Source organism: Vanellus vanellus (assembly GCF_965231255.1).
Source record: "Vanellus vanellus genome assembly, chromosome: 1".
Lineage (NCBI taxonomy): Eukaryota > Metazoa > Chordata > Aves > Charadriiformes > Charadriidae > Vanellus > Vanellus vanellus.
In genome coordinates this window covers 23,776,125-23,802,670 of record NC_138905.1, presented here as the reverse complement: position 1 = coordinate 23,802,670, position 26,546 = coordinate 23,776,125, and the positions used below count along the sequence as shown (strand labels likewise).

General features: G+C 37.8%; 1 protein-coding gene across 1 annotated transcript in view; it reads right to left on the bottom strand.

Annotated features, from left to right (window-relative positions):
- Positions 1 to 26,546, bottom strand: part of GRM8 (glutamate metabotropic receptor 8) — a gene marked incomplete at both ends in the record, with an annotated part of 347,563 nt that overhangs the window by 42,077 nt on the left and 278,940 nt on the right. The window contains one exon of the mRNA XM_082479348.1: positions 3,991 to 4,926. Within this exon, the coding sequence (XP_082335474.1) occupies positions 3,991 to 4,926 (936 nt within the window). The remainder of the gene's footprint in view (positions 1 to 3,990; positions 4,927 to 26,546) is intronic.

The following is a 26,546-nucleotide window of genomic DNA, read 5'->3' as shown; positions in this document are numbered from 1 at the left end:
TTCCTTTCCAGAAAGTGCAACCTCTATTCTTTCACAGTATAGGGAACAAGAATTCATCTTCTAATTCAAAACAGAGTATTTCCAGGTTAATATAATAAATGGTGTGTTTCTTATCTGTGAATGAACATGATTCATCCGCCTGCCAAAACTGGTAAATGAAATTTAAAAAGTTCTGTTTATCAAATAGAGATGTACTTTAAACAGCCATCTATCCTCAGCTGGGTTTTGTGCAGTCTGCCATTGTAACTTAATTTTACCCAGAGGTTCATCAAACATCTGTTTTAATCACTCAGCTGAATTCAATCTTTTTTTCTGTGGCATTCCAGTCATCATGACATTTGAGACATCTCTATTCCAGATGATCCCAGTACGTCCAGTGTTCTGCCATGTACACATGCAAGACATAGATGAAAGCTATATTCACAGAATGCTTTCTCACAGAATATCACTCCTTTGCCTCAAAAACACCTCACTGACATTTACGCAAGTGTTAGAAAATTGGTGGTTTATGTCTTAGGGTCACATTTTTCATTCAGTTCAATGACGCACTGGAATAATTTAACTATTTGCAGCAAATTGCTTTCGTAAAGCAGCAGCTGTCAAAACAGGCTTGATCATAAATGGACAAAATCATTAAATAGACCCCCAAAAAATCACACGGGACTTAAAGTCAATGCTCTTATTGTTCTCTGCAGAACATCTGTAGAAATGACAATCTAAAAATGCATGTTTTATATTCTGCTGCTTGAGATTAAGGACAAACAATAAACATGGAGTTCCATAAAAGCCACCGAGCTCGGGTTATGCAAGGTTATTTTGGATTGGTATCTTAACCTTTTGTTACTTGTCCATAGATATATCTATTATTTTTAATTTCTTGAGTATTATATAGTAGTTTTCTCAATTCTGTTTTAGTTTTAAACTTACGTGTAAACTGAGATAATATATATGAGTTGAAAGAGCATCTCTTATAAAGGACTGTTAAAAATGTTACAAATGTCAAGACTATAAATCAACGTATTTTCTCTGAGTCTTGTCAAGTTACCTTAACTTTTACCATGTTTCTCTTGTGGATGTGTCACACCATGCAAATTCCAGCATTTAACCCAGCTGTATTAACACGCTGGAGACTCCAGGTTCCTCATATCCACAGTGGAGAGAGGAGTGTCCCATACTGTGCTTCACAGCAAGAACGTGTCAGCAAGATTCACAGTCTGTCTGCGGAAAAGTACTTATGTGTATTTACATGCCCTACATCACACATATTTGAAGTTTGATGGACACCAACACTATGGACTTGTGCCGACTGTACAGGCTTATACTCCTCTAGGTTCTATCCAGAATCTCTTAGCAAATTTACGTTTTGGGGAATTGATCCCAAGGCCACTAAATGTAAAGGTAACCTTTCCATGACAGTCTATGAGTTTTGGATTTAGACACCTTTTTTAGCATTAATGGTCCTATTTTTTGTTTATCAGTGGAAATATTTTGACAGTGAAATAAAAACAAAAGCTTATCAGTACTCTTTCTACTTAATCTGTGTTCATGGAAAAGTTAATCAAGTAAATACAACCTCTCTTTCAAAAAACTCATAATGAATTTTGCTGTTGTTTTAAACACTACTAGTGTTTAGGAAAAGAGAAGTTCCTCAAAAAAATTTGGAGAAGATTTAACTACTCTTTATTCAAACAGAAATGTGTCTAAAGCTAGTAGCTCAATGAATTTCTAGTTGGAAGTACACCTGGCTTGTACTGAATGCTACGTCAATTTTACTACTGTCAACATTTCAACGAAGCACCATTGTTTTTAAATAGTACTTTAAGTTCCCCAGCTTATTGCTCCATTCTCTCTGAACAAACTCAAGCCATAAAAAAAAATAATTTCAGGATTCTAAAATCAACTGCAAAGTGAGTAAGCACCTAACAAAAGTCTGTTTAAGTTTATTTTCCCTTTCATTTCTTTCATCCTCAAAAAAAGATCACAATGCTAAGTTTCAAATAAGATATTCTACAATGTATTAGTTTGTTCTTAAAATGCTTCTTTTGGTGTTATGCATTAACTGAGAAACCTACAAACGATTTTGAGTTTATTCAGACAATATATATGTGTGTGCAATAAGTTATTATATTTTTGTCCTATTCAGGCAAGCAATTTAATTGTATAAATACACAAACTATTATGATGATGCCCACAAGATTCTGTGTGGAAACATACTTTTATTTGCAGCAAAAAAGTGGAAACACTGTGAAAAGAATTATTTGAATTACAGAGCTACCATATTAGCATATTAATTTGGTTTTTCCTCCTGAAAGTCACTATCTGAAGAATAAGAAATCATTTAGAAAAAAAGGCAACTAACAAGTGAAATTTCATGTTAGAAGCTGTGCAATTTTGTATAATATGTGTGTTCAATCTTGGGTTTCATAAAAGAAATGCAAAAGAGATGTTCATTAGTCTTGTCTTTAGAGGTCAAAATCAAATCCTTTACTACAAGCTAAGGTGAACCAATGATGCAAATCAAAACTCACTGCATAGTTGCCAGCCAAGTAACATTTTCTGTGTTTCAATACTCAGAAATACATTTCTTTTGTTATAGGTACTTGCCATAAAACTGACTGGCCCAACCTGTTAAAATAAAAAGTACCACACATTTATAGAATAAAGTATTTTTCTGACTTAAGCTTACACTTATAAAAAAGGCAGAATTTAAATACAATTCACTTAAGCACATTTTGCTGTACAAACCAGGATTTTTTATCTTGCTGTATCTATGATATGCCATTACCTTGGTACTCACTTCCCCTGGCTTAATCCAAAAGGCCATAGAAATCAAGCCCGATCCAATTCAGCAAGCCTGCGTACTTCAATTCTTAGTGAGGAAAATGTTTTTCTGCCTCGCTCTGTCCCCCATACAATCCCTCTGCTTGAATTAGCAGTTATTTTATCAAGCTATGTTCTTTAATTCTGCAGGTAAGAGTGCCCTCTAAACCAGAGAAGTCAAACATTTGCACTAAGTGGACACGTTGAATTTTCCAATTAAAATCAAATGTATATTTTAAAACATTATAAAAAACACCTAGTAGAGGAAAAGGGGGAAGAGTTTTATCAGAAAAGGTCGATGACTTTGATTTCTTATTTTTAAGATTTTCCAAATCTCACAGATTTTCAGTTTTGAAGATTGATGCTGGTATTATTGCTCCTTCCTACCTAACTTGTCATTTTCACCACTACCAGCTGGATAAAAACTCGCACAGTTGACATTTACCTCTGCCTTCCCATTAGAACTGAGAGAAGGAGAGTTAAATGTCTGACATATTTTGTACTGCTCACCATGACTGATATCAGGAAAGATCCATGTCAATTGAACAAGGAATAACAGATATCCAAGTAAGCAACATTTAATTTCTCATTAGAAGATCGGGAAAATGTTTTATTTTGTTCTGAAATAATAATTAGTGAATTATGCTTTATATAGTTTTACATACACTTCATTCACTCCTCCTTTTTTTTTTTTTTTTTTTTTTAAAGGTATATGTGTCAACCAGAGACAAAAGTAATCCTTTTCATTCTGCCCAGGCATTCTTCTTCATTATTTTTGACAAATGTAAGCTGATCTTTTTAGACTTTTGAAATGCAACCATTTCTACTGGATCTGTGGACGATAACAAAGATTGATAGTGCTTCATGTAACAGGCTAAAGCACCACTGAAGGATAATAATAAACGTTAGAAGAAACAGTCATACAAGGAAATATTGAGAAAATGTCAACATTATTATGCCAGCCACATCACAATCACATACAGTTTCTTGTGTTAAAATATAGAAAACCTACCTTTTGAATCATATATTTTATTATCCGTGAATTCTGAGAGTTTGTTTGCAATTACCATTTCGAATTACTCATTTGTAAGAGTGCTGTAGTGCTAGAAGTATTGAGAGATGAAAATAGAAAAAGGGTAGTATTTGATTTGTAAACTTATCATCACTTACCTTCTCTGCTGATTGGGCCGTACCAAAAAAGATTGGAATAAAAGCTAACCAAATTATGCAGGTTGTGTACATAGTAAATCCAATGGGTTTTGCTTCATTGAAGGTCTCTGGAACCCCTCTTGTTTTAATAGCATAAACAGTGCATGTGACCATCAAGAGAATACTGTATCCAAGGGAACAAATGAGAGAAAGATCTGAAATGTCACATTTGAGAACTCCCCTGGCATTTTCTGGTTCGAGTGTCCTCTGCTCTCCATAGTCTACGATGATATGTGGCGGATCGATAGCGAACCAGATGAAGACTCCAATAAGCTGCATGGATATGAGGCTGAAAGTGATCACCAGCTGGGAAGCTGGACTAATAAATTTGGGAGCTGTGACAGATTTTTTACCTTGTTCAAATATTCTGTGAATTCTGTTTGTTTTGGTAAGCAAGGCAGCATAGCTGAAACACATGCCAAGTCCTAAAAAGATCCGTCGAAACGAGCAGACCACCGTATCAGGAGTCGCAATCATTAAAAAAGTAATGGAGTAACAGAGAAAAATCCCAGTCAAGAGCACATAACTGAGCTCCCGTCCAGAGGCCCTGACGATCGGCGTGTCATTGTACCGGACAAATGTCACAATCACAAAGGTGGTGGCAATTATACCAAGAATAGCTATGAAGACGGGCACGATGGCCCAAGGAGAGTGCCACTCCAGTTTGATTATAGGGATAAGCTGGCAATCCGTACGGTTGGCGTTCGGTCTCTTATTAATGGGGCACAGTTCACAGTTGAATTCATCCACCTGGTAATGGTACCCCTCACAGCGCTCACAGTGCCAGCAGCAGGGCACTCCCTTCACCGTTTTCTTTCTTTCCCCGGCTTTACAGGGCAGGCTGCAGACAGATGCTGGATGAGTGTGTTGTCTGTTAGCCCACTGCATGTCTTCTACCTGTGGGTATAAAAAATTAATGAGCCTTCTATTTTCCCCCATTTATAATATCCTAATCCTAGCCACAGGTTTGTCATAAATCACTACATGCTGACAGTACAAATACAGTTTACCATAATAAGAAACCTGTTTCTTTCCCTTGTATTGACTTTATAAAAGTGTTAAATGATTGTGTCCAATAAATCATTCATGCCACAGGCTTGATGAGTGTCATTAGTTTCTATTTACCTCTTTACTGCTGACCAAATTGACGTCGGTAAAGATATTTATTGACTCCGGGCTAGTTTAAAAGCAAAAAGCCCTGTAGACAGTGCTTTAAAAGTTAATCACATGTAAATATAAATACCAGTAGTTCTCAAACATTTAATTACAAAATAAGGCTATGTGAGTTTCAGGAAAGTTTCTGGTACAGTAAAGAAATGGATTAAAATCTCCTTGCATCAGCACTGGCAGAACAAAGAGTGCCAGAAGAAAGATCCGTGATGCCACCTCTTCCACAAACGTGGATATTTTATATTTTTCCACTTTCCAAGTCTCAAAAAGCATGAGAGTGTTTTGTTTACATTTCTAGAAGATCAAAATGAGTATAAACTTCTTTCTGAATAATAATGGAAAAAGACGTCATGGCTACTACTTTAGTCCTCTTGGTTTAAAAAGTCCAAGGATCTTTTTGTAGTACAGAACAGATGCAGACAATGCAGTCTTGTTTTGGAAATCCCAGATTTCTCCACAGCATTGTATTAACAAAATACACTTTTTTTCATCCACTTACCTATTATTCATGCATGCCCTCCAAATAAACAGGAAACTCATGGATTTAAAGCACCTTTGCTTAAAATTATCACTGAGTTTGGTCCCAGCTCTCCTTAGCCCACCTCGTTCTGATAGAGGTCACACTGAGTGAACCAGAGCAGTGTGTGGAGCAAAGAGCTACTTGTAGGCACCAGAATCACTTTGTGTTGCTCCCATGCTCCACCTTTCATTCCTTTGTTAGGTGGCAAGCACTCAACGACAAGGGACGTGCCTTGCTCTTGCCTATTAAGTACTTAGCACTTTTGATTCATTTGGAGGCTTTATTTATAAGTGAAACAGCAGTAACAAAACTTCACGCGTCAGGAATGTTTTCAGTTCCTTCTGGAGGAGGACAGAATGAGGACAGCTTATCAAGAGGGATAATTTTGGCCTTAACAGTTTCTTTTTCCACCAATTTTTCAAGAGATTTGAGAAAAAATCACAAGGTAACATTGCCGGCCCCATTTGCCTTCCTCAGAGAGCCAGAGCGCTGGTTGCAGCACCTCGCAGGGTGAATAAAGCAGCAACAAGCAGCCAGGGTCTTTCTCTGCTCTGTCCACTCTTCTGCAAAGTGTAGGACTTTGCAGTGAAACGCCACTCAACGGGGCAAACAAGGCACCACAAATAACAGAGAGACACACAACTCGCTCATACAACCAGCTCTGTGGATCCCTAAAGTCACTCAAGGGCTTCCGTGGGGCTTGGACCGGTCCCGAACCTACAGAAGTTAACCATATTTTATATCAAGGACTGTGATAATTACACAAAATGCAGCATCTGGTGACTATATAAAAGGAAATCATTTAAGTAATTAGCTTCCTAAAAACCACAAGAATAACCCAGTTACATAAAACAGCTTTGATAGAGCCCTAGCAGAACACTTGACACTCTAAGAAAAATATTCACCTCTGTTACAATCTCCTGGTTTTAATCACTGAAATTCTCAAAGCCTGCATAACCCCTGCTGTTTCATCTACTAGACAAGAGAGAAAACATGTTATGATGAAATCAGTGTGATAGCAAAGACATATTCTCCTTCACAGTGTTGTTAAGAGAATAAATACATCAAAGCTTGTGATTTAGTCAGATGCTATTATAATGGGGGCAACAGGAGGCCATGGTCATTAATCCAGATCCGTGGATAAATTTGGGATGACTCAAAAGAGAACAGTACTGCATATTTGCCAGATTATAGCACACAATACAGAATCAACAGGAGAGTACACAACACCTGATCCAGCATACGCTGAGAATGGCATGGAAAGGCAATATCTCATCTGGCAGAAAGCCTGACAGGATAAAGCTAAGGTGTCCAATATTTTTAACACGTTTGAACTAGCGAAGTGAGTTTATACCAGATCAGCATTTAATACCATGAGGCTACAGTGTTTCTTATCTGGCATTAAGCATCCTAAAACCACATTTACTGTATTGGATACCCACGGCTTAGACAGGTACACAGAATTCCTTTGTGTCTTTCAGAGTTTCTAACTTAATAAAAGAAAAAAAGAATATAATTTATTTTACAGATACTTATGATTTTGCATACTTTTGTCTTGATGGTGATTTAATTGGCTAAAAACATGCTTAAAAACTCCTCCTGGTTGCCAATACTTTAGAGTGCCTCAGGGTACACGACCCAGTGGCAACAACTGACAGTAAATTCGTATTTCTGAAGGTCACTGGTAAAGATTCATTTTTTTTTTAATTCTAGTATATCTGACACATAAACTACACAAGATATAAGTTCCAGCATAGCAATACAGGGTTATGAATGTTGGAAAACTCGCCAGATAAACAAACTTGAGTCTTTTAAGAAAAAATGAAATATGTGTATAAGTACTATTAGCTGTTAGCAAAAGAACAATTATCAAAAATGAATGGACTCTTAAAGCATAAAAAAAATCTAAATAAATGTAGAAAATACCTAGAATGAATGGCTGGTGCAGGTGCATTTTATAAGGTATACAAGTTATGTCTTACAATCTGTCTTGTTTGGATTTTTTTTTAGGTAAAACACACAGTTGCATTTAGGTTGACCTACATTTCTGAAAAAGCTCTTAACAAAAATGTTATGAGTTCTTGCTCACGAGCTTTTTATTTCATTTTCTATCTAACACGAAAGAGAAGATATATTCCCAAGAAACATCGGCGAGTGTTTGAAATTGGAGACAGAGAGCACGATTTAAGGTACTTGCAGATCTGAGAAAATTCTGGTGCTGTAGGATTTAAACTCTGGAAGTGGGTGCAAAGATGGGATTCTACTATGAGCACAACCATCCTGACAAGTCAGTTTATAGCTACATTAACAAGCAATGTGGCACATTAAGAGCCGATCAGTGGAGGAAAGGTGTTGGCTCTGAGGACTTGATGTTCACATTGGTCAGTATTTGAAATAAGAGTCTGGGAAGGAAGCTTATATTGAACTAATTTTGATGTAGTTCAGAGGGCTGAAGACCCAGTAATGATTAAAGAAGACTAGATGACCTTCTGGAAAGCATCTTCTGTTTTCATTTCAGCCAAAAGCAATCCAGTTCACTTAGCCTGAGACCCACTCCACAATGAGCAAGTCTGCTAAGTGGGAATAATTAGCAGATTCATTTCAAAAGCAGACTCTTGATTGAAACCAAAATGCTAATGTGTGTACACCCTCAGTCTGCTACTTAGACACTACTGTAATAGAGACAGAGTAAAGGGCAGGGCAAATTACACCTCAGAGTGAGCCCTACTTGCTTTTATTACATTCAAACAGGTCTGCTAAGGGTTTCTGTATATGCAGCAATTAAAGACTGAAAATTCATGCTACTTCTGGTCATCTGGTTCATTTCCAGCTATCCATAGCCTGCAACAGTCTTTGCCTGTAATGTATTTTTCAGCTATTATTTTGCATAATATAAATGTAATAAGGAAATCCAGTACAAGACATAATTACAACAATGGTCTTAAAAGCGCTATCAGTTTTTTCAGTGACTGAATGTATATACCAAAGGACCCGGCTTTTCAAACCCGTGCAGAAGATACACCAGTATAATTATTTTTTCTGTCCTTAGGTTACAGTACTATTGATCCCACTTCTCTGAGATTAACTTTAGACAATAAATGATAGCAGAAACTCTTAAGAAACAAGAAAGTGAAGGAGGATCATTTGGGAACATAGACCCAGGGACACTGTATAATTTTCAGAACTGCTGAAAACCTGTAATAGTCATAAACTTTAAAGGGAGTTGCTGGATGCTCAGCCTCTTTTGAAAATCTTTTTTTTTTTTTATGTAGACATAAACATTTAGCAGTGGAACTTTCAAAAGTGCCAAGGGGAACATGTTCAATCCAGCTAATTAATTTAAATGGGAGCTAAGTGTCTTATCTGTTTAAGTGCTTTTGAAAATCCCACTATGCTTCCATCTGCAGTTTTCACAATCTAAATACTTTGGGAAACCTGCCCCAAAGTGATCTAGAAGTTCAAATGTTACAAAACTAACTTCAGGGGAGCTAAACTTTAGGCACACATTTTCAAATGAAATTCTCACAGGGGAAAGAAACTGACACAGAAGCCAAAGCCAGACAAAAGAAAGACAGAAAAGAAGGGTTTTTTTGACATTGAACAAGAATGAAAAAGTTCTGCATCTCTTCAGCCCTTACTGATCAAAATATCTGGGTCTGCAGCACTCTTTATAATGCTCAGACTCTGCTAAAGCTGGGTGAGTCTCAGATTATTAAGTAGCCTTAGGTAAACGTGGTTTCTAGAAGACTTCTTATGTCACCTTCATTTTCATGTGACATCTTATAGCTACAGTGTGATACGTGACAAGACAAAGTTCATTGTTGAATGCATCTGAATTCATCACCTAGGTCAGATGGACTGGAATGGCCTAATTCTGTATCTATTATTAATAATACTTTAAACATTATTATTAATTTTATTTGAGTAGCTTCTCTGGGTTTGGGAAGTGTCTGATAGATTGATGTGCTATCATGAAATACCTCACATTCCCCTAAGATGAGATTCCATTTTCTACTATTCCGATACTTACCAGAGTGAAAACAGAAAGAGTATGACAGCATGTCTGTAAGACATGTACTCATTTTCTATGAAATGCATCACGATACAAAAAGAGAATGGCTTCACTGCTATTTAAATAGACATAAAAATCATCTCTATATGAGATATCTGCCTGATGGAGCTCCAATTTGCTTTAATTTCCAGCACTAAGATTCACAGTTCACTAAACCATTAAAATGCAGACAAAATGCCATTTCATATCACAACCAAGTAAACACCTCTATCCTTCATGTACATTACAGATACAATTTCCTCTAATATCTAATAATAAAGCTAAAAATTAATGATGTGAGGACTGGGCTAAAACAAGATGAGATTTACATGACACCGTACAAGCATCACATTCACATTCCTGGCACCTATGTTCTTCCAATAATCAAACAAGTCATTCATTTAGCAATGCCCTCAGCAACCAGAGGAGATTGTTAAAAAATGCTGTTAATGGGTCACATATCATTTCTGAACCATTTATGTGTACAAAACCACTCTGTTTTCCATTCTTAATGATCATGGAAAAATTTATCACTTACGTAATTCAGCAACTGGTGACAATACAAAGGCACTTACTTGGACAGCCTTCGGAGAGTTTATACCAAGGACGTGGCAGGGGGGTTGGAACTAGATGATCTTTAAGGTACCTTCCAACCTAAACTATTATACGATTTTATGACTCTATGACATCGGTGGATAGCATTTTAATGTTTCTGATTAGGTTATATTATCACTTGCAGGAACTTTCATTTTTGAAATCTTATCTCAGTGCTAGATATTTATTAAAAATAATTAAAAATATGTGTTTAAGAATATTATTGTAATGAATGGAATTATACAAGATCTCGATAGAGGAATGCAAGTAGTGCATTCTACCAGAACTGTGGGAACAGGCAAACATCTTATTGTGTAGCCAGTTAGCCAAGACTTTCAGAAGCATCAAGGCTCTCACGTATAAATTCATACAGCTTTTAACAGGTATTCTGATTCTTAGTTATAAAAATGTCAAAGAACTGAAATACCACCTCCAGCTGTCACTAGGAGTTGTTCTTATTTTTGTCTCCAGTTCCTGGAAGTATTTCTCTTCTGACAAAAAGGTTCATCAGAGGAGCATAGCAAGTGAGTGAATTAAGGCAATTTAGTCTAATATTTAGCTTTTTAAATTGTCTAATGCATCTATTCTCACAGTAAAAGTTCAAGTCTCTAATGTACCTTGTCCAATCAAGTCATCTGAACCATCAAATACCAAAATTAAACTGAAACTGGTTCAACTAAAGTGAATTCATTATGAGCCTAAATATAATGATCATTGCATTCAGCCTGCCAGACAGATTTTTTTCCCTCTAGAGAAAAGCTGGGTATACTTACAGTCTAAACTTACAAATATTTAAGCAAGCATGTGCAGAAGGGAAATAAGTCAAGGACAAAAAATACAGTTGTAAATTAAAAAAAAAAAAACAACAAAACAAACCCCAGAATTAATCCAGATTGTCAGTGCAGTATAAAATTACTATTATTACCAATTTTGTCATAATTGCTGTAAATTATTTACCTCATTCACCCCATACGGATGTTTTCCTAACAACTGAGGAGTCATTTTCTGGAATTTCAGACATAGACATTCCTAGAGGTTTGCAAAGAACATGGGATCATGTCTTCGGTTTTACCACATACTGCTTGAAAATTAATGCAGTCGAATATCGGTTTGAAGAGGAGTCTGAGAAGCTTGATCAAATACAATGATCATTAAAGGACCAGTCTGAAATACTAAAAGGAAAATCATTCTTTCTCTTTTTCTTTAGGAACAGAAGCACAGGTTGTTGTTGCAACCCAGATGGAAGCTGATTTCTCCTAACTGTGAATGCACCTGCCCAAGGTTCCTCCTAGGCACACTGCTTACCGTCACTATCTCACAGGTTCCCTAAACGAAAACCAAAGACAGTTAAATTTACTGTCATTTAAGTTTGAATACCTATTTACATGCATGTGTGTAAAATTACTTACATCCATGTAAATAATTCTACACAGGCTCCAGGGAGATCTTATTGTGGCCTTCCAGTACCTAAAGGGGGCCTACAGGAGAGCTGGGGAAGGACTTTTTACTGGGGCATGTAGTGATAGGACGAGGGGGAATGGCTTTAAGCTGGAAGAGGGCAGGTTCAGATTGAACATTAGGAAGAAGTTTTTCACTCTGAGGGTGGTGAGGCACTGGAACAGGTTGCCCAGAGAGGTTGTTGAGGCCCCATCCCTGGAGGTGTTCAAGGTCAGGCTGGACGTGACCGTGGGCAACCTGGTCTAGTGGGAGGTGTCCCTGACTATGGATGATCTTCAAGGTCCTTTCCAACCCAAACCATTCTATGATTCTGTGATTCTATGTATGATTTAAAATGTCCTGCACTACAGGAAGGAATGTTGATATTCATATTATTTAAAAGTAATGCTACAGAACGGTTAAACAACTATAGTCTCAAAGCTTAGAGTTAGACTATACATCTCTGATACAGTCTGACTTTCTCGGTGATCTTGGGCAAATTATTTACCCTGCTTGAATCTCAACTTTGCAGTAGGCTGGAGGGAAGCTGTCATGCAGACAGGAGCAGTGGGGACACTTAAGCAAGTTTAAAATGTGGGTAAGAAGTTTAAGTAGGGACATAACTGATCTCCATCTCTCAGGTCTGGAAGGTTTTTTGTGAAGCAAGTACTTATATTTTAGAAAGCTTGATTAAAACAATTTTTTACTTTTAAAACTGAGCAATATTTTTCAAAGAACTGATACCAGAAACATCATAACAATTTTGTGCTTCCTCAGCATGTCAAAATCTTTCTTGTCATCTCCAGTTTCCCAGAACTACATTATCACCAATTTCTGGAATTGCTACAACTAAAAGGATGTATTTTTAATCTTGTGTCCATATTAGCAAGTAATTCTCAGCTAGCACAAAGTAATTAAAGGGAAGGATGCTCCGAGATAATAAATGCAAACAGAAAAGAATGGTGTAAAGATACATAAAGTTTCTGGTGTAAAGATATATAAAGTTTCTTATGGTCATAAACAGAAAAGGTTAAACACTAGCCTTGCTTTATCAGTGGATGTATGTTATTTAGTGTGCTGAGACTGTAATTTTACCTCAAAGAAACCAACTTCACTACTTAAGTCATATAATTCATGCCTGCTGTATACTTACATTGAGGAGCATACTGTGGAAACCTTAGACAGGGAATCATCATACTACTGTATTGTAATCTACAGAGACTGTTTATTAGTGCTAATAGACTTTAAACCCCAGTCTTAAAATGCTAGCCTTTGAATGGTTTGGCATCTGTTTATTTTACTTTTTTTTTAATTTTGATTTTACTTTTCTCTACCTGTGGTTTTGTTGGTACCGATGGTCTATGGAAGTGCTGATCCTAACGGACTCTTGGTAGAAGGGTAGGAGGAGCTGCAATATATTCCCTTCTTCAATTTGCCAAACAACAAACTTATTAATTTCCATAGAATACCTGGAAAACAACATTTTATTCTCAGATTCCTCGGGGAGTAGACTAGCACAAAATGCATCGATGAGCAGGACATCAAGTAAACTGCTATTGTTACTGCCCTGTGCAACTATCAGGTGGAATTTTACAGCAATCTCGTAGGCGCTTCTATTCAATATGAGCAAGATTATTTTTTTTTTTCTTTCTTGGAAGCATGAATCACAATTAATTTTTAAGCACCTGGTTCTGGAGATAGTCTCTTTATTTAAAATGAAACCAAAAACCAAAAACAATACAAAAAATCCAACCAAACAAAAAGTCCCACCACAATTATTTCCTTAATAGTTTTATGACACAGAAATATCCTATTCAAGATGGCATCAGCAGACTTTAGATTTTTGGAAGTGCTTTGCATGGTCTATAGTGTATATTTTGAAAATACATGATCAATATTAATGGATCAGACTGGAAATCAGGTTTCCAAAGTTATTCTTTATGCAGACCATTTTCACATAGACAATCTCTATTGCATATCCGTACCTAGAGGTCCTCACTGCCCTTACATGTACCTGACATGCACACGGAGAGATTTTAACGAGAATTTTTATGTATAACTTCTGATATACACACAGGGATCGAAATTGTCATATGCTACCAAAAGCAGACTGTGACAGAAATTTGCTTATGATTAAGTATGTTCAAAAAACCTCAAATTAAAAAAACCCACCTTGTCAGATTTAGATTTTTATTTAAGAAAGTGCTGGTTTGAGAGAAAACCTTCCACCATTACCCTTTTTTGTCAAGTGATAGTTTTTGACCAGCTCTAGTACTAACTCTATTTGAACCATAAGGCTTGGAAGTACTTTTTTCTTCATGCAGTTGATCATGCAGAAATAGCCTGCAAACATACTTCAAAAAAAGTTAATGCTTTGAGAAAAGAAAAGGAGCCTAGTTCTGGCAAAGAGGATTTTAACATCACTTTCCTTGTGCCTGGGGAACATTCTCAGTTCTGCCCATGGTTCATGTGATCACTAATTTAATAAACCAGTTCATTTCTTGATGAAGCTTTTAATACCCATAACAAGCATGCTCTCTCCCAAATCTGTTGCTTTTATTTACAGTTACCTAAGTTAAAGTTTGAGTTGGCCTGTCTCAAGTCCAGTGGTCCATAGCTACTATATTTCCCTCCAACCTGTGTCAGATGCCTTTCGTTCCCAATGGTGCTTAGATTCTCCCCCACTTCACAGCTCACAGTAAACAGAAAGAACACAAGCAGTTAAACACAGCTGCCATTTAACTTTAAGGGAATTTTATTTTATTTTTCTTTAATTTTAAGACTAGTACATTTAATAAGTCCCACTGGTTAATGAAAAAATAGTCATCATTACATGCTTTTAATCATTCTGTTGTTTTAAAGGTGAGTTTCTTTATCAAAATAAGAAGATGCTGTCCCTAAACACCTTCATGATGGCCTGCAAAAAAATGTACTGGGCTAGACCTTCAGCAGATTTAAATCAGTCCAGTAACTTCAGCAGAGTCATACTAACAAGGGCATGACCCATACATATATTTAATGTTACCTAAGGACATGACCTGTCACCATTTTTGTTATATTTAACATTTCATTATTTTAAAACTAGACATTGGCCGATCATATAAAGCCTCAGTTCAGTATGACAAAAGACGTTGATTGGTTTGTTTTAGTGTTAAACCTGCCCCATCATTTTTAAATGGTTCATCTATTTCCTCTTTCTTGATCACTGCAAAAGATGTTGTGCAACTGAAGAACGAACGCTTCTAAATTCCAACCTGCACAACATTTTCTACAAAATAATACCAACACACAAAGAGCATATTCTTTTTATTCCCACACTGCTCACAGACCAAGACCTCAGTTGCACTAAGGGCTAAACAAATCTGCAAGAAAAAATGATGGTCTCAATCCTAAAGAATTCACAATCAAACTGTAAGATAAAGGAGAGCAGAATATCAGCAGAATACAGAAAACACATCCTAAAAACAGAAATACAGAAAATACATCTGAAAAACAATAAGGCAACACCGATCACCATGATAGTCAGCAGCTGCAGCATACCTACAAACAGGTGGTTTTTGAGGAAATTGTAGCAAAAAGATTTCTAATGACGGGACCGAAAGAAGAGAGCAGGGCGATTTTGCATGTATTTCCTGAGCTTTCCATCGAAGCATAAGCGGCAGCAAGACATAAGGGCACAAAAGCACAAAGGCAGTAACTTCATCACTAACCTCTCAAAGAATAACAGAAAACAGAGTTGGAATATCCTGTGCTTCTGTGCTTCTCTGTTTCTTAACAGTGTTTCTGCAAAGTACTTGAAAATTTGAGCAAAGTTGTCCTCACCTCGACAACCCTGTACCTTAATTGACTGTGACAAAAGAACAGACAAGTTTGGTTGAAATGTAGGCATCGGGTTTATTTTCCTGTCTCAAGAAAAGAGGCACTATGCCCAAACCACTCCTGACATATTTGTCCAACCTGTTTTTAGGAAAAGAAGCTCTTAATATGTGTAGTACATTCTACCCTGCCTGAAGCACTGGAAAATCCTAAACACTGAGACATACATTTTGACTTTAATTTAAGGTGGTTTGCCACTATAATAGCTCATATCTTCTTTGCCAGCTCTTCTTAGTGAGCAGTCAGATATTTCCACGATAATCATTTTGAATTTTCACCACTACAGAAACAAAAGAAAACAACACTGGTCCTTTAAACACGGTTCCAGTCAGGTAACAAAAGCACATATAAAAAGTCTGAAAGTCTGAACTACTTCAGAACTGGCAGAAAGCAGACTGCGTTTTATACTGAGATTTTCAGCAGCAGGGGAAGAGCTCTGCCAAGTCTATGCTGCTGCTTAGAATGAAGAGTCAATAATTAAATTGAAAATTCTGTGGAGAGACTTAGTGATCTGGCAGGCACAAATCAAGCATGTGGAAGAAGTTTGAACTGGAGAAAATACCACACAGCACATTTAGTTAGAAAAAAAGGGGTAAAAAAAAGAAAATCCTTGTTACTAAGGAAAGAAAGATGAACACATTCAAAATGAGAGTACTTCAGGAAGTCAGGGGTTTCATATGGACTGAACATATTGAGATTTATTCGACTATACTTAAAGAACTGACTGAGGAGACAGAAAGGTCTTGAGACTTTATGGGGAAGTATGGAGAACTTGCAAATGGGAAGTTTATGCCTAGAAAAGGGGAGGGGGGGGGGAAGAAGGCAGGGAATTATCAATCATTCAGTTTAACTCGAATTCCCATAAAAATCCTGAAAGAAATAAACAAACACATTTCAAAAACACAGAGAAAACAAACAAACAAGACAAATAACAGCCAAAAGGGATCTGTCAACAATGAGCTGCCGCATTTCCTTCAGTGAGAGTGTAACAGCTAGGTGTCATTTATCTTAACATTAGCAAGATTTTTGACACCATCTCAAATTACACTCTCAGTCATAAGCAACCTATTGAAACAGATCTAGCCCCTAAGGGCTCGGGCCAAATTATATCAGAAAGCTGTGGGAAGATAAAATTTGTCATTGATTCATTGTCAGAATGGAAGGGATGGTACAGGGTGGGGCCTGGAAAGGTCTATTCTTAGTCTGCTATTATTCAATACTTGTAATAACCACTCAGTGCGGTTTGGATGATAAAACAGAGTATATGGTAATCAAATTTGAGTATGTATAACACTGGGACGGGTTGAAGCTATGCTGAAGGTCAGGACACTTATTCCAAATGATACTGCAGAGAGTCTGAAAAAAAGGATCGTGCAGTTTACTGGGGACAACTCACAGGTAGCACATTACGGGTCAGGAAGGACAGAGAGACAGCAGCTCTTCAGAAAGAAGAGGTCTCAGGGCTGTAGTGGATTATAATATGTTGAACCAATGTCATACTGTTGCAAAAGGGGCAAATGCCATCCTGAGAAAAGCAGATAGATAAACTAATCTTTCCCCTTCAGTCTGCACTCCTGAGTACTGAAATGATGTTTCTCCTGTACTCTGCAGTAGTGAGACTTCAGCCAGAGCACTTCGTGAAGGCTGGATCATTGTGTTTCAGTTTGAAGGAGAATCAAGTAAGGGAGTCCAGAGGAAATCAGCAAACGTCAGAAGTGTGTCTAGAAAAACATGATCTATGTGACTAAATTGAACAAATTCAGGTTGTATAGCCTGAAGAAATAACACAGCCTAGGGGGGAAAACAATAGTCTTCGAATACATGAAAAGGATAAGGAAGTGTTCGATGTATACTGAATAAAATAAGAAGTAACAGGCTTAAATTATAGCAACGAGGAGTAAAGTCAGGTATTTATAAGACACTTCAGAGTGATAAGGGTAGTTAAAAATGCAAGAGAATGCCTTCAGAGTCTGTAAAGTCTTCATCCTTGGAGTAACATAAGATGCTAACTTTATGCAAGGGCGAGATAGTCTCTTGAGATCCCTTTAGCTGTCTTCTATAACGCTAGGGCAGATTTCAGGTATTAAATACTTTGAGCACAAATAAAAACCTAAGATCATAACTAGGCCAGATAAATAGAAAAATTTCAATGTATTCTCATGACAACTAAATTCTGTAGAATGCCTTTTGCGGTTTTACGGAATTCTTATTTAAGAAACTGATTTTTTATGCTGATGATCATGCTTTTCTTACGTCTTGGCTAATTAATGATCCATTTTAAATATTTTTATGGGTTGAGCTGCCGTACTGCTTTTGGTTACAGGGAAAATCATAGGGTCATTATGGCTGGAAAAGATCTTTAAGATCATCAAGTCCAACCGTTATCTAACTCTACCAGGCCCACTTCTAAACCATGTCCCTGAGCACCATGTCTAGACAGCTTTTAAATACATCCAAGGATGGAGATTCAACCACTTCCCTGGGCAGCCTGGTCAGTCTTTGATAACCCTTTCAGTGTAGGAGTTTTTCCTAATGTCTAACCTAAATCTCCCCTGGTGCAACTTGACACCATTTCCTCTTGTCCTATCCGGTGTAACTTGTGAGAAGAGACTGATGACCATCTCGCTACAACCTCCTCCTCCTAAGTAATTGTAAAGAGCAATAAGGTCCCCCCTCAGCCTCCTTTTCTTCAGACTAAACAACCCCAGTTTCCTCAGCTGCTCCTCATAAGACTTATTCTCAAGACCCTTCCTTCACCAGCTTCGTTGCCCTTCTCTGGACCCTCTTCAGCACCTCAATGTCCTCCTTATACTGCAGTGCCCAACACTGAACAGGGTACTCAAGGTGCAGCCTCACCAGTGCTGAATACAGTGGGACAATCACTTCCCTAGTCCTGCTGGCTACACTATTCCTGATGCAGGCCAGGATGCCGTTCTTGGCCACCTGGGCATGCTGCTGGCTCACGGTAGAGCAGGCTGTCAACCAACACCCCCATGTCCTTTTCTGCCATGCAGCTTTCCAGCCACTCTTCCCCAAGCCTGTAGCATTGCACTGGGGTGTCATGGCCAAAGTGCAGGACTCAGCACTTGGCCTTGTTAAAGTTCATACTGGCCTCTGAACTGAAGTTCATATCAGCTTCAGCCCATCGATCCAGCCTATCCAAGTTCCTCTGTAGAGCCTTCCTACCCTCAAGCAGATCAACACTCCTGCCTAATTTGGTGTCATCTGCAAACTTACTGAGGGTGCTCTCAATCCCCTCATTGAGATCATTAATAAAGATAATAAACAGGAGTGACGCCAACACTGAGCCCTGTGGAACGCCATTTGTGACCAGCCGTCAACTGGATTTAACTCCATTCACTACTCTCTGGGCCTGGCCATCCAGCCAGTGTTTGATCCAGCAGAGTGCACACCAGTCCAAGCCTTGGGTAGCCAGTTTTTTCATGAGAATGCTGTGGGGAACAGTACTGAAGGTTTTGCTGATGTCTAGCTAAATAACATCCACAGCCTTTTCCTCATCCACCGAACAGATCACCTTGTCATAGAAGGAGATCAGGTTCGTTAAGCAGGACTTGCCCTTCATGAACCTGTGTTGACTGGGCATGATTGTCTGGTTGTCCTGTAAATAGTACATAATGGCACTCGAGATGACCTGTTCCATAAGCTTCTCCGGCACTGAGGTCAGACTGACAGGCCTGCTGTTCCCTGGATCCTCAGCCTTAGTAACAGTGTTTCCCCCTGCATCCAATAAAGGAGGAAGATTCTCCCTAGTCCTCCTTTTGTTGTCAATGTATTTATAGAAGCATTTTTTATTGTCTTTTACAGTAATAGCCAGATTGAGTTCTTGCTGGGCTTTGGCCCTTCTAATTTTCTCCCTGCGTCTTTGTAGTCCTCCTGAGTGGCCCACCCCCTTTTCCAAAGGCCATAAACTCTCCTTTTGCTCCTGAGTTCCAGCCAAAGCTCTCCGTTCAGCCAGGCCAGTCTTCTACCCCGCCGGCCCATCTTTCAAGACACCAGGATGGCCTCTTCCTGTGCTTTTAAGACCTCCTTCTTGAGGAGTGCCCAACGTTCCTAGATTCCTTTGTCCTTCAGGACAGCCTCCCAAGGGTCTCTCCTCTCTGAGCTTCTCAATGCTTCTCTGAGAAATAGTAGGGAAAGAAGGTCTAAGTAAAAGAAATCACCACTGTCACAACAGTTAACTCTTTTCCACATAGATATAAAGGAACATAAATAAGCTTGGGAAGCTTTAAGCAGCTCTCATGTAAAAAACATCCAATCTGGAGTTCTGTATGCGAATGGAAAGCTCTCCAAGGATTCACAGAAAAGCTGTCCTTACCTATTAATCTGATACACAAACCGAAGCAATAGAGAATCCTAAATAAGTAAGCAAGTTCATAAACTAATAAATCTGTCATAGTGTTCTTCTAGAGTTCTTGCTAAAGACATACCTAGAGTGTAGGAGTCCAGCTGCTTGTATCCCTCCCAACGTTTGCTCAAGGCATACAGAAAATCTGCCTTTGATCACTAGCAAATACAACAAAACAAACTAACAAAAGCCAGAAAACTTAAGAAATGATGGCTGAAGGAGAGGTCAGTAGTACTCTTCTGGCCCTTCCTCTGAGTCAGCTATGCCAAATCAGGTTGTACAGCTCACCTTCTCCAAATAGCCCATGGTGCTGGAGATTTGTGCAGCCTCCCAGGCAACGCAGCCCAGTGCTTAATTATTCTCATCATTAGAATCTTCTAGCATGTCTGCCTTAAATCTCTCTTACTGTAATTCAAATCTGCTACTTCTCCTAATAGGCAAATTAACTATGACTAACAGTTTGTTCTTTTTCTGCATAATCTTTTCTGTATTGAAAGAGATTAACATAACTCCCCTCAGCTCAGTCTTCTCCAGACTAAACAATCCTGGTTTGCTCACCCTTCCCTACAGGCATACTTTAGGATGGCTGATCTTTATCATTGCTTGCAGCTGGACTCTCTCCAGCTACTCTACTTTTCGAAGTGAAGTCACAGTTCTGCAAGCGAGGTCATAGCACTGGGGAAGAGAACAGATAGATTACATCACAAGTCTACGAGTTCCCTGCTGCAATGGCCTCTGGCAATGAAAATGTAATTTACCCATTCCAAAGCCATTGCTTAGTTTTACGCCTATGCTTTCCTTCAAGGGGCTTCACTTCAATTCATGGAGTTACTGGAAACATTACTGCAATCATCCCTATTTGATCTGGTCATTCCCTGCACATCCTATTGTCCCACTCAACATTAAATCTGAGTTGAAGTTACAATGAGATTAGCTATACATTCTACATTCCCTGCCTTAAACTGGACTATCACAATATCACCACTAAACCCAGTGATACCATTTTGAAAATACAGAAAATAAGTCACTCCCTGTCTTTAAATAATATTAAAAAAAATAAACAAACAAACATTTGGGGATTTATCAGTATAAAAAGTCCCGGATGAATATTAGATGACTATCCCAAAGAAATGAAATTAATACTACTGCAAGATGAAGAGAAATTGCAGCAAAAATAATCATATAATAAAGTTCTGCGAACTGCTGGTTATTCTCTTGCATCATATCATAACCACTAAATGTCTCTTTCGTTTTACATTGAATGATTTTTAATTTAGTAGTAGACTTCCATTATGTAACACAAATGAACAACAATTAAAGTCATTTAATCTACCACTTTTGCTTTTAAGCATGAACATTTTGCTCCTAGGTTTAAAGGGCAGCTCAATCTTCAAATTACAATACACATATAAATTTCTGTGGGGGAGAGGAGAAAGATGGAAGTGACTGGGGAAGAAGCATGCTGATACTCCATGTTTCACACTGGTACTTCACAAAGCAATCTGCTGCAAACATGCTGCCAGCCATGCATAATCCAAACTACCTGCTATGCCCAGTAGCTGTTTGTCTGTACTAAAGGAAGTCCCAACATTAGCTGGTACCAGGGGAGCAGCTAACCCTGCTCTGAAGTCCCATATATGAATGCAGAACTCTCCAGGAATACATATAAAAGCTGATTTTTCATTGTTCTATTACTGCACACTTGTTTTTATTGTGAAAGAGAAAAGAATATTTTAAAACACAAATTATTTTTTTTTTCATTCATGGCAAGGGCTTCTTTCCTTTTTTTTTTTTTTTTGAAAAAACAAGAATACTCCATGGTCCTGTTGGCTATGGTTAATTAAAGAACAGTTCATTCTAATCATAACTTCTTACAAAGGATGATCACAAAAAACTACAAAATATCTACCATCCACTCAAGAATCCTGTTATAAATTCACAGCCAAGCGTGCAGCTGCAACCCCTTGCTTCATTTGAGAAACCTGACTTTCACTCACCCTGACAAGGTGGGAAAAAATCCCTATTCGTCCTGACTCTTAAGCAGAGGCTGTTTCATTGGCAATCTGGTATGATTCTAATAAAGAACAAATGGTTATCCAAGTTCAGGATGTTTTCTTAGCCGGAACTGTTTTTTCTATTTTCTTAGGACCAATGAAGTAAAAAGCTTCAGAAGGAAGACAAATTGTCATTCTTCTTGGGTTCTTCTAAGGTCTTTGGCTCTTGAATCAAAGTCCTGTTTTGATTTTCAATCATGTCTGAAACAGCATCTGTCTTACTGCAGGCACATCTCAAAATCATTTAATGCTTTTTCAACATCTGTATTCAGCTTATTTCCCTCCCATCCCAGAGTAATTTTTTTTATGAATAATACAATCTGTAACCTTTCAAAATCATAAAATCCCAATTTTATTCCATGTTTCGTGTATTTTGTTGACTTGCCCACAATTTGCATCCACTGTAGCCTACTGTTGACTTATCTCTTCAGTCTAGCATTGGTCCTTAGTGACTACAAATCTCGTATTGACCTCAGACTCTAACAGTAAAGAAGAATAAATCCTGAGTCATACTTATTGACCAGAGCTAAGATCAGGACTAGCTCTGTAAAATCTAAGCAGTTTTCTAAAGCCCATAGTAGCCTCTTTCTACTTTCAGCCCTATGCAGAATAAAGGAAGACAGAAGTATAATTTTGAGAAGAAGAATAGAAGAACGTAAAACATTTTTGCTTGTCTCATTGAGCTTTATTTTTAACCCAGCATCAACAGTTTTCAGGCAGATGACATGGAGAGACCATAAGTTTGACCTCTACTACTCTATTACGTATGGGCAAAACACCCTGCAGGCAGTACGACTGTTATATTTTGTTTACAGATTTAATCATATACAGCACTAAGTGCTCCTGTTGTGTACGTCACTATAGTGTGTTCTTTTGTGAAACACAAGGTTTAAGTTCAGCAATTTGAAAACATCTATCAATTATATAATAGCTGCCACTGGAAAAAAGAGGCTCTCTGGATTCTTTAATGAAATATAGTGGCCTACAGCAAAGCTTGAAACTTATTTGCTGCATGCAGTTAGAGAAAACATCAGAAGCTTCTTGAATCATTTTCTTTTACCATGTCACAAGAAAGGGAACTAATGCATTTTGAATCTGTTGCTTCCAAAAAAAATTGACTAATGTCAGTGTTGATAGTTTTCTTCAGGATTAGATACATAATTTACAAGAGTCCTAGAAAAGAGAAATCAAATACTGATTCAAATCTTTTTGAGATATGGTTGCCTGAAGGGAAGCTCATTGTCAATGTGGGGTTCCCAATTTTTACTAGTTCACCAAACACTGTGCTTAAGGCTGATGATGATTATGACTGTCTCTCTGATAGTTCATCACATCGGTGTAATTTTAATTTATGGTTTTCTTAGTCATAAATCAAGACCATTACAGAAAAATGGATGCCCCTGAGTCATTTATATCCTCAGTGCATACACTCGGTAAATCTGAAAGCTTATGCATCCCATTATTTCTAAAATATGCTATTGTAAAATTTCTCTTGCATTTCAACAGAACTCTTGTGCTCTGGTGAAAAAAAAAAAAACAAAAAAAACCACAAGTTAATTCTGCCTTTCACTGTTTTCACTTGAAACATACAGTGTTTTGATATGCTTTGTTTTTATTCTTAAGGAATGATATCACGTAAATGGATATCATAAAGGAATTTTTTAAAAAAGTCAAAATATTAGATTTTAAAATTCTTAAACATTTCAACTTTTCTTTTTCCAACTGGCATTTAGGTTTCAAACCAGAACATTTTTAAAGAGGGGAAAAACATCTCTCAGAAATGAACCAGAACAAACTGAATGGGTTCCTAAGGAAAGGAAACTGAGAAACTTGTTATTAAAACTTTAGGACAGGGATTATTTCCATCTACTGCCACTGACAAAGGCTATCAGTCAACATCTCGATCTAGCCCTTATTACAACACGTGCAACACAGAACACAGTTTCTAAGAGGGAATTCGTTATTAATCATAAAAGGAAGTTGATTTCAAATCATAAGTGTCAGGAAAAGCACGCTTGTTTTTAACAACTTTCATCCTACAGAGATTACATGGTTGAGAGCTCAAATTTGCTAAACCCACACATTTGCAGGGAACTTTTACATGTGACCTGGTATGCAAAATGCGGTTGCAATATGAATAAAACATAACTTTTGCAGAAACAGCTACCTTTTCCTGGAGTTTTATTCATTATGAAAACTAGAATATTTTTTGGAAGAAAGGATTTTAACTATCACAGTTTCCTGAAAAATAAGTTATCTTCTTCTGCTTATAAAGAAAAGAAAATGAGGAAAGCAAACAACAGAAAACCCTGACAGTTAGCGTGTAGTCAATCAACAGAAGTTCTAATGCAATTATTTTTTCTTTCAAAGAGATTCTAAAAATTTTTAGGGTCTGGTTATTTCCAGTACATTAAGATCATTTAAAGTCAGGCAACCTTAGAGAGTACAAGGACTGTAAAAGTGGTGTAAATTTACATTGTCAGAATAATGTGAAATGATAATTGTATAAAAGATGACCAGGTTCTTTGAGATTATAGTTTGATGTTTCTAAATATCTGCTTTCAGAGTTCCTTTGCATCTGTCAAAGATTGAGATACTGTAGTCAAACTCAAGAATCACACAAAAAAATAATTTTTGAAGATCATGATTCTTTTTAAATTTAATTTCTATACTGTATCTCTGAGCATTGTTACACATGTGTTTGTTTTGTAATAATTGCAGGAGTAGTACTGATCAGTAACCATGAAGTTCCTACATCTGGAAGCTATAGCTGCTTCAGAGGAAATCTGAAAGGTCAGTCTGCCTAAAGGAGAGCATTAATGTTACTGAGGACTACAGGGAGAAACCATCACAACTAGAAGCGTCTCTGCAGCTGGTGAAGTCTGCTGACAAAGAGCCCCTTAGGGAACATGATACAGAGACTTTATCTAGCCAGAGTCAGCACTTTTTGCCCAAACAGAAAGCCAGCACTACACCAAAAAAGGAACAAGTCTGAAGCTTTACCACAAGGGCCCTGCAGAGTCAACGAAAACATTGAGGAACCAGAGACACCAGCAGAGGATTCCTGAATCCTGAAAGCTGGGGTCAAAGACAGAAGCAGGGCTCTCCATAGGGTGAGGAGCCATAGCTCACACAACAGAGACCCACAGCCAAAACCCGGCAGAGAAAATATCAAACACCCTAAGGAAAATGAAAACAAAAAAGGAAGGGGAAAAAAATCATAAAGAAAAAAGGAAACCATTTTATTCAATTAGTTAGATGCAAGTCATATTCTAATCTTAGTTACATTAACTGTTCGAAAGGTTGAACTGTACTACAAACCTTGTACTTTCATGATTTATTTTTCTGCCATAGAAAATAAATAGATTTTTAAAAGCTATAAATTTTCGAATGCCAGCCATATAGGTGAGCGCAATCATAAACACATCATAGCTACAACGTGTTACCACACAATTTGAGGAAGAAGTATCTGTAAAAACAGGAGTAGAAGTATTTATAAATGATATCTAGCTATTCATTAAGAACCATAGTTACATGTGTCTTCATTAAGAGGAAACTGCAGAAAAAAGGAGGATATAGTGGGAAAAGTATTATGTTTTAAAAGCATCTTATTTATAGAACAGAAGGGTAAAAAGTGCTCTGCCATCTTGATACTGCTTGGCCTTCAATAAATATAAATGTTTTCACTGAAACCAATGAAAACATCCACTGTGTTCCCTCTGATTCATTGGCACCAGGAGAATGTTGTTGAAGGCTTCACTAAAGTCCAGGTAAACAACATCCACCTCCTTTCCCTCACCCACTGAGCAGGTCACCTTGTCATAGAAGGACACCAGGTGAGTCGAGCAGGACCTGCCTTTCCTAAACCCACACTGACTGGGTCTGATCACCTGGCTGTCCTGTACATGCCACATGATGGCACTCAAGATGTTCTGCTCCGTAAACTTCCCTGGCACCAAAGTCAGGCTGACAAGCCTGTAGTTCCCCAGATCCTCCTTTCCACCCTTCTTGTAGATGGGCATCACATTTACTAACCTCCAGTCGACTGAGACCTCCACGGTGAGCCAGGACTGCTGATAAATGGTGGAAAGTTTCTTAGTGAGCTCTTCTGCCAGCTCCCTCAGTACCCTTGCATGGATCCCACCCAATCCCATCGATTTGTGTGTGTCTAAGTGGTGTAGCAGGTTGCTAACCATTTCCCCTTGGATTATGGGAGCTTCATTCTGCTCCCCATCCCTGTGTTCCAGCTCAGGGAGGTGGGTACCAGGAAAACCATTGGTCTTACCATTAAAGACTGAGGCAAAGAAGTCATTAAGTACCTCAGCTTTTCCCTCATCCTTTCTTATTATTTCCCCTCCTGCATTCAATAAAGGATGGAGATTCTCTTTAGCCATCCTTTTGTTGTTAATGTATTTATAGAAACATTTTTATTGTCTTCCATGGCAGTAG